The sequence below is a fragment of the Limulus polyphemus genome, unplaced genomic scaffold (genome assembly GCF_000517525.1).
Source record: "Limulus polyphemus unplaced genomic scaffold, Limulus_polyphemus-2.1.2 Scaffold127, whole genome shotgun sequence".
Lineage (NCBI taxonomy): Eukaryota > Metazoa > Arthropoda > Merostomata > Xiphosura > Limulidae > Limulus > Limulus polyphemus.
Genome location: NW_013665737.1, coordinates 413,545 through 423,765, shown reverse-complemented (window position 1 = coordinate 423,765; position 10,221 = coordinate 413,545). Strand labels below are relative to the sequence as shown.

Here is a 10,221-nt window from a genome sequence, read left to right as displayed (position 1 = left end):
GAAGTCCAACTACAAAATTAATTAATATATACAAAATTAATTAATATATATATATATTAAATACCTTAGTTCGATGAGAGGGCGCGTCAAAAGTGTTTAAATAAACATGGCGACTAACGTGTTATGTATGTTATTTCGTAGTCTTTCTCAAGTTATTTTTCGAGAAAGCATCTTGACATTGAAACATATTCCTGCTAAACCGTCAAAGAAGCTAAATAAAAGTGTTGCAAGTTTTTTTGCAATTAAAAGATATTACTCATCGTCATACGTGCAAAAAGATAAAAATATGCTGCTTGAAAAATATTTTAACGCTAAAGAAACCAGTGAAGGTGAGGTATTAAACCTAGAATTGATAAACAGCACTTAACAGGCATATGCTAATATTGGTATCATTAACACTAATAAAAGTAAAATAATGAAAAACCCTATAAGTATAACCGGAGCGCTTTCGAAAATTTCTACCTTTCGAAAGCCCTTGGGTTATACTTGTAGGCTTTTATCATTTTGTAATTTTATCAAGTCTCAAGAGTTATTGAACATACGTGTTTTTCTGAGAACAAATAATAGAAGTAGTACTACTACTTTTGAAATTCGCATAGTCAACATCTACAGACTACGTATGGAGAACACCTGTTGTTTTTTCCTATTTAAAAATTTTTGGTATTACTAATAGTAATACTATTATTATTATTAAAGCTCTGTGACACAGTGATTATATTTATAATATAAAGAATATTTCTCAATTCAGTGAACCATATCATACAAACAGTATAGCATAGGAAGATGAAATTGCAAAAGAAGAATCATCAACACATCAACAGCAACTCTGCACAGTCAATGCTGTATGGTACTATGCATAGCTCATAACCAATGTAATTCCTATGTTGCAATAACAAAATGCTACACTACAGTTTTTGTGTAGGGTGGTGCCCCTCAGCATTCTGGTAACCAGAACATAACCATTTCATGTTATTTTCCTTTTTCATGACCAATTTGTTCACCAGACATAACAAATGAAGTCACATATGTATCATGGGAAGTCTCATACAATTCCAAACCTAAAAGATTCAATTGCTTGTGAAGTGGCCTGCATACCAGATGAGATGCATGTTGTTGCTGTAATTTCTGTTGTCACATGGTTGCAATACATGCTGGATATTGGAAAAGCACATTTTGTATAGTTGCTGTGATTGATCAGATATTAGGTCATAGTGGAGAGATGCAAGAACTGATATTGTGGCATTTGCACGACACCCTTAACACTCAAAAATTAGCTCTGAAACAACACTGTTATGTCCCTTTAGCATCATGGAGGTATATAGGAAATATTACACATGGATTAATTTCAGACTGATAAAGCAGTTGCATGTTTTGACACTTCCAGTTCTTCATCAGTCCATAAAGTATTAAAAGGTAATTAGTCATTGACATCTAGTGTTGTGAAGAACTTCAATATAAAATAAACACATTGAGTTAAATCCATCTCCCTTTTTTTTAATGCTTGAACATGATGCACCTTGTAAATAAACATTTGCAAAGTTGAATAAAGAACCTTATAAAAAGTTTCAATTGGCAAATCCAAGCAATGGGTGACATAACATGCACTGTTGCACCCTTATGCATTTGTGCTGGTTTGTTCTGCTGTTGCATGGCTGACCTTAGTGATAATTAGTAGGTATTGGTGGTCTACCTGTCATGACTTACCACAAATGTACCTTGTCTCCCCAAGTTTTTATTATGAACTTGTGGACAGTGACACTTGAACAAAGCATCTGCAGATGCTATTCACTCTATGGTATTACTTGAGAACTGTCTCTAGTGCATCCTTGGTATAATAATATTTTACTAGTTCATGTCTTTGCACACTTGTCAGTTGCATATTCATAGAATTAGCTGCACTTTAATCAATAGGCCCATTTACACTCATGGGAAATAAGCAAAAGAAACCTCAGTGAGAACGTGTGGTATCTGCATGACACTCGTAACACCATTGTGCAATTTTACAGTTCCAAGTCATACCATTTGTGAGATGTGCTAAATGGAGAAACTTTCTTTACAATCATTCAGTATTACAAAATTTAGAAACCTCATCCCTGTACACATTGGCTTCAAAACTTTGATGTTAATGTTTTTAATTTTTATCACAAACTGTCAAGTATATGGAAAATTAGAAATAGATAACTTTCATAATTTGGTTAACTACAGTTAAGTTTAGCAGTAGTAAGGTGTACAACTTAGTTACCATGTTTTCTTACTACCTTGCCTCACTCCTTGAAGCTAGTGAACTGAAACACTTTCAGTTTCCTGTGCATGGCCTAAAGTTAAAAACATTGTATTAATATATTTCAGTTAACTGCAGCATTCTTTGATGTAAGGAATTGGTGAAGGTTTTTTTTTTCTGTAGAAAAGTAAACTGCATTTTGTAAGTATAATGTAGTACAATTTATCAGCAGAATTACTATGTTCTTCTCTAAAATCATCAACTATTAGAAAAAACAGATAAAAGAAAATATGTGAAATGCTTGTTCATGATGTGTAGTGTTAAGAAAGACTAAATATTCATTCTAGCTCATCCATTTAAATTGTTGCAGAGTTTTACAGAAGATGAGGTAAACTTCAGTAAATAATACTAACTGGTTTACAATATCATAAGCCCTTTATGAAAAAATGATCATGATAATGTTAAAAAACAAAACTGATAGTGTAAAGATGGATGTATATTGTATACGGTTCAAGTAAAGCTTTTTGACATGTTTGAACATCTATGAAATGAATACTGTTCCTTGGAATTACCAATAAAACCATGAGGAACATAAATATGTGGTCACCAGAGGGTGCTATCTATGCAGTGTGACCATCATTCATGCCAGTGATGAATTGCATCCTGTGGATAATGTGATATACAGCTGAACAAATCTGTTTAAAATTATTTTCTCATATTTTAACCGTATATTTAAGTACTATTTAGAAAAAACAATGATTATGATGTTAGGAAACTGTTTTACCTCATAGTCTATAAATACCTTACTCTTAATTGTTTGTAGTTCAAATTTATAAAAAATGATATAAAATGAAAGAAGACTGTTCATAAGCATGAAATACAAAGTATCGTGATAATGATCCTTTTGCTTACGTGTAAAATTTTACATTGTATTTCATATATATTCATAAATATTAAACTTTTTTGTGTGTATATTTCAGGATATTCAGCAATATAAAAGTTAGTGTAATCTGTTAATTTGGCCCATTTCTGATTTTTTGGTGATTCTAATGAGCGTGTATGCAAATTAAGAACTAACTACCATAATTTTTGTTTTGCATATTGTATACTTATTTATTAACTGACAATAATAATAAAATGGGACATTTTTTAGTTAAGTCAAGTAAACATGTACAGGTTTATTTGCTAAAAAGTCTGGAGATATAATGGATAGTGATTTAGCCAGATATTAAATATCCAGTGATGTCCTTTAACCAAATGACCAACTATTCAGCTGCAAAAAAGTTGATATATATTTGTTTGAATAGTTTCATTAACTTCACAAGATAATATGGTACATAAAAGTAAGTATTAAATTTTAGAAAAGGGCAAACAAATTAAGTAGGATGCAATAAGAATAGTTAAACCCTCATCAGCACCCCTTTGAAAAATTATGTTGTGTGTGGACCCCAGTACAAAATTACCATTATAGTAAGCTCTGGATTGAAATTCCAAAAATCAATTGCATTACAACTCTTATTAGGGTTAGTATGCAATGTGAACAACATAAAAATATATGTATTCTAGAGGAAATATGTTGACAAATCGAGAAATTACAAAATAAAAATGTTTATTAGTATACTAATAAGTAGTATTAGACCATTCTTTCTACAAACAGTGTACCAAAAAAATGCCAAAGTTTTATCAAAATTCAATATTCAAGTCATAATCCACAAATATATGAAGAGATTACCACAGCACTGCAAAATTCAACTCAAAGAAAACTGAAAATGTGTGTAGTGGATCACCTTGGGTCTCACCAACCCCCAACATATATATATATTTATATCCTTATAGTAGGCTATGGATTGAAAGTCCAATAAGCAGGTTATTTACAATAATTATCAAACAAGGTTTCTATAAAATAGGGCATTATAAGCAGTCATCACAGAGAACATTTGTTGAGGAATGAGATGCACATACATGCTTACCACAATGATGTTATAAGCAAACAGAGATGAGATGATACTGTAGTACTTTGGTGGATTATCCTCTATAACAGCATATATAGTAAAATATATGTTTAGAAATTTATTTGGTATGCTATAGGGCTAATTGCATGTATAGTGATGGTTATTGATAGTATGGACCCCAGATAAATATTAGATTGTAGCTACATACTCCATCTGCCTATTTTGAAAACAGTAGTGTCATACTGATTTAGGGTTTCTGCCTGGCAGTTATATGAATTGATATAAATTTGTAATGATTGTGTAAAAAAGATATACAACCAAGAAAATCATTGGGGTCTATGTGGACCCCAGGTATGTTGATGAGGTTAACAGAGGATCTTAAAATATACTGTAGTTGACTATCTCTAATATTTATAACTGTCAGTAATTTTTTTTGGCAAATGTAAAAGATATTTATGATCAGTAGTTCTTTAGAACTCAAACTCCATAACTTTAAAATTTTAAACAATGATATTTTAGTGAAAAATCCTAACAATAAACTTAATATTTCAGTGTGCCCTCAATTTATAAATAAATGATAAGATTAATATGATACATTGATGCAAGTATGATAATTTATTACAGTATTTATTTCTTTGTCTGGGAGTTGAACCAAGAACTTATCACATGCCAGGCAAGTGCTTTATCAACTGAGCTAATTGATTAATCCTCTAGCGTGTTAGTAAGCCATTTTTTAACAACTTAAACTACTCCTTGAGTGTAGGTTTCAAGAAAACCGCACCTTATGTTAGGAAACTTAAAATGAATAATAAATTTCTTAAAAACAACAACAACCTAGAGTTGGTGATGAGTGATGACTATTAGTAAAAGTAATTAAAACAGTTGCATCTAGACACTGATAAAGATTAAGACGATTTTTTATGAAACCATAATATTTGCTTACCTTACTAAAAATTACTTTGTTTTATGTTTGGTAAGATTTGTTTGTTTTGCATTATAATTATATAAGCTGTATTGTATGTTTTGGAAAAATATCTAAATGAAATTGATTTATGCAAAACAAAACCAAAAATGTTACTAATAATGGAGTTTAGTAATATCTGTCATATTTACAAAACAAAGCATCTTAATGTCATTACTATCCTATATTAATAAAGTTTTTAATTTACTTTCTGTATGGGTTTTGAATTACTCTGTCTATTTGCTTTTAGTTGTGTTCAAACTGTGCTTATAAAAAATATTTCTTTTGATTATATTTTTCCTAATAAAAACCTTTGTTTTAAATTAATTTTTCTAGTTTTAATAAACAGTGCAAAGGGTTCTTGATAACCTGAACCATGTGTAATTCATGCACAGGTTTCACTCACAGAGTATTATGTCATGTGAATTCATTCACACATGGAAATTTGGTTCATGCTCATGACAAAAAGAAAACAGCTCAATAATTTCAGTATCCTAATGGTGTTACTAACTTCACAGCAATAGTCAATATCATATTTACTTTTTGAGGCAGGTGTTAGTTGCATGTATATAGTATACACTACAAATTTGAACACAGAGAGGTCATGGTTATCACATGGTTTCCTGTCTGTTCAATGATCTCAGTCATGCAACTATTAATGAAATGAGTATTGTTGGATTGACTTGTACATTTGTGAGTGACCTGTTAGTTGGTCATGTCTGATTAATCCAGGCTTTATGCCTACATAGTTTGCAACCTAAAAAATGTGTTTTCAATTAAATTATCAAATAGTTTGTTTAAGGCAGTTGCTGAATGTTCATGAGCTGTTATTTGTTGCACCTCTGAAGATGGACTGTATCAGCACTCAGCCTGATTGCTAGGCTAAAGAAAACCTTCTTGAATTCATAATTATTAAATGATCAAACACACATTTCTTTGAAAAATTTTGGAGTTTCACTCTCATAATTTGAAACCCCCAGTTCTGAAAAACCTATGGAGAACAGTGGTTACCTTGATAGTACATGTTATGTTCATAAACATGATAAGTTCTCTTTTTCTTTTTTAGCTTAGGAAAAGAGCACAGTAAAAATATTTTTACAGAAAATCTGGAACAGTTATTTCCAAAAACGTGTATTATGGCAGTCAGTACATTTATGACACATATTAATCCTTTTTTTATTATTCCTCTAGTTGAGCTGCCTTCTCCTGATGTTGATCCTCATGGAGTGTTTGCAAATAATGAGCTTAATCTTGCTGATATTGAAGTTTATGGATTTGACTATGATTACACGTTGGCGGTGTATAAAGAATCTCTTCATTACTTAATATATGATCTTGGTCAAGATTGGTTAATTAACAAGTTTAAGGTACTGGTAATATTTTCTTGTTTCTTGTACATCTATAACTGATAATACATATGTTTTGCAGAAATTTAACTTTCTAGGCTGTTTTTATATGTGGTGTGTGTGTTATAGTTTAATGTATTTTGATAATATTTTCAGAATGTTGAACAGCAAACAGTTTAATGCTCATGACCTTCACAGTGTCATACCATTCCAAATGCATAGTATTATATGAGACCCACCATTAAAATTATTCAAATTTTCTTTGTATGTATATCCTGTTTGAAAACTAGGAATTGGTTGAGAGATTTCAAGTTCAGTGGTTAGGGTAGGCTAATGGTTTTAAGTTCCTCTGGCATGTATGAAATACATGTATACAAACAAAACTGGAAAAGAGCACTATTAGCTTTCCTTCTATAAACTCTTCAAAATTTGAGTGGACTTGCAGTTGAAAATATATGGTCTGAATAGGTGTGTATCTACTACATAAAGAGACCTTTGTTTACCATTGTTACAGTATATGTCTATTTATGTACAATTTTTAAGCTTGTGGTTTTTACACATCAAGTACTTTATTTTATTTTTTTTACCTTTCATTCATAGTATCCCAAGGAGATAGGACAGCTTGAATATAGACCTGGCTTTGCAATCCGAGGACTTCATTATGATATTCATAAAGTAAGTGTTATGAAGATGCTAATTATGTTGATTATATTTATAACTATCTATGCATATATTTGTTTACATTTTATTTCAACATGGATATTTTTTATTTTAAAATATTTTGCAGCAGATTTTATCAAGAAAGATGGGGAAGGATGTTAGCTGTCATGATTTTGAACCCGAGTTTCCATAGAAAGTGAACTTATGATAAAAGTGTGATAATATGATTTTTTTTAGATCGCGCATTTATTTAAATACTAGCTTTTTAGTTTAGTTGAACATAGTTTTGTTTAATTTTGTTGTATTCCTACTATAATATGAGCTAGAGATATGTGCACTAATTTATTTATGCACAAACATACTTTTTAGAATGAAACAAAACTTAATAGGTAAATAGATGTTTTTTTACCATTAGTAAAGGTACATACATTTTATGCATCTGTACTACACAAAAGTCTAAAAAAAGTAACCAAACACCAGTTCATGAAAATATACAATAAAACTAAATGGATGGTAAAAGAAATTCGATGATCAGATTTACATTAAAGGTCAAATCTATAATAATAAAGAGGTGTGTGTATGTGACTGCCATTAACTCCAAAAGGGGATAAACTAAGAAACCTGAAATTTTGCACAAATACTAAGTAGACCCTGAGGGTGTGCACCTGAGTATTTTTAGTTATCGAAGTGTGTGTGTGCGAGCACATCTTTTGTGAAAGGTCTGATACAAAACCAATATTTTCTAGCTTTCATGAAGCATGTTTTTTTTTTCAGGGGCTGTTGATGAAAATCGATTCTTTTCATCAAATTCAGTTTGGAAGTGTATACAGGTATGTTTTGTATTTGTATATTGTGTCCTTTCAGATTTTTAAGCTCTTTTTAAAGGTAAAGTCACTTATACAAAACAATATAGTGCATTGTGGCTCCTGACTGACTTGTATATATATATATATATAACACTGTTTGCAGTACTCATGAAAGAGTGTTAATAGTTTCAGTATTCTAGTTTGAAAGGTTTATACCTTGATTAATCAATTACAGACAGAATTTTCAAGCCATTTTATAAAGTACAAAACTTGCTGTCACTTTCTACATGTCAAGGTATAGTTAACTGTAATCTAAAGAAAATATAGTTTATAAAGGAAAAAAAAGGTTGTAAAATAGCCTATGCTTTTTGGTACAAAAATATGCTCATTCAGAAACATTTTGTTGTATGCTAAGTAGAAACTGATGCAAACTTTTTAATTAGTTTTTCTTTATAGAGGACTAACCCCAGTCCCTGATAAAGAAGTGTCCAGAATTTATGGGGGTACTTACATTCCACAAGATCTGATAAGAGGAACTGGATCCGAGGTAAACTATGTTCGAACCTGGATAGTTTTAAAATAAACAGCTCAAGTACTGATCTGATTTTTTTTATTAACACAGAGTCTTTATAATAGTTACATGTACCTTGATATCATGATTGTGTAATGATGCTTAAAAGTGCGAGAAGTTTAATACCAGTTCTTTCTATCCCTGTACTTACAAACTGTTAAACAACCATACAAACCTTTTCCATTCGTGCAAAGAAGGTTTTAATTTCAGAGATTATTTATGTGAATTATGTTTACAGAAATTCAGCAAATGTATCATTGTAAATAAGAGAACATGTAAGCTCACATCTGATAATAAAACCAATAACATGGCCAATTGAGAATTATGGTTTTGAAGAAAATATGTTGATGACAAGAATAAATCATTGGAGCTTAGTATAGAAAGGTTCACATAAATAGTAATTGAATTTAGATCCTCTTCATATTGATGAAAAACGTTTGTATTATCGTTTAATAGTTTTTAGGTGCATGGACACTGTAAGAGACTAAAGTTATGGTATTAATGTACTTGAATGTATATTACAAACCTGCATGTACCTTTTTTATATATATGTTTCTCTTTTACTTCATTGTTTTCTATGATCTTCTTCACCTAATATTAACATTAAACTATTATCTTAAACCCATTTAAAAAGTGGTACATCATTTTTGTCTGACTTTGTATTGCTTTTAGAAATTATGTTTGTCAGATTTATTCCTTAAATTTACTGTGTTATATGCAAGGCCAGGCATGACTAGTGGTTAGCATGCTTAAACTGTGAATCCAGAGGTTCATTGTTCACATCCTGTTGCTGTAAAAATGCACTCCTTCCATTAGAGCTCTGAACATACTTTAAGAATGACAGACAAATTCTGTTATTCATTCAAGCAAGTGTAGTTTAAGAATCGGTGGTGGATGCTGTTGTCTAGCTGTCTTTTGTCAGTTCGAAATTAGGTATAGCTATGAGCAGATACCCCTTATGTAGCATTGTATAGAAATTCTAAACAAACAAACAAGTGTTATGTATGTATCTTTTTTTTTTTCAATACTTTTCTGAAAAACTGTGTTTCGGTAGTTTTTCCTGAAAGTGTATCATTTTGATAGTTTTTGTGTTGTAGTTTCAGTGTTTCAGCCATTTTTGAGTAACAGGGTTTTCACAAATATTAAAATAGATTTATTAAGATATGTGCATTCAAGTGTATGGAGATAAACAAAATTACAAATATCTTGAAATTCTGACATTTAAAAAATTACACATGTACATAGATAGAATAGTAAAAAGAACTTGATAGATAAGTACAGAAACCAATTATTGGATTAAGTAGAACATTGAATTCTATGGGTAAAATATTTTATATGAATGTAAACCATTGTCTTGTGTTTGAATTATATCTATCTTATATGATATAATAGAAAAAAAAGTTTGACACATTTGTTGGTCCACGTGTCCAACAGTACTCTTCTCGCGTCTTCTCAGACACACATATATATGTAATAGCAGAATAAGTGTATATATATATATATATCTAAGATTTTCTTTTTTTTGACAATAATTATAAATTTTAATGTTTTTATACATTCAAATGTGTACATACGTGGCTATATAGAAAGATAGACTTATATAAACAAATGGCCCGGCATGGCCAGGTGGTTAAGGCACTCGACTCGCAATCAGAGGGTCGCGGGTTCGAATCCCTGTCACACCAAACATGCTCGCCCTTTCAG

The 10,221-nt window shown here is 30.7% G+C and overlaps 1 protein-coding gene across 1 annotated transcript in view; it reads left to right on the top strand.

Moving 5' to 3' along the window:
• Positions 1-124: 124 nt before the first annotated feature.
• LOC106473152 (5'-nucleotidase domain-containing protein 3-like) overlaps positions 125-10,221 on the top strand; it is a 27,898-nt gene continuing 17,801 nt past the window's right edge. The window contains 5 exon segments of the mRNA XM_013933835.2: positions 125-329; positions 6,326-6,501; positions 7,081-7,155; positions 7,915-7,970; positions 8,403-8,493. Of these exon segments, the coding sequence (XP_013789289.2) occupies positions 128-329; positions 6,326-6,501; positions 7,081-7,155; positions 7,915-7,970; positions 8,403-8,493 (600 nt within the window). The 5' untranslated portion in view covers positions 125-127.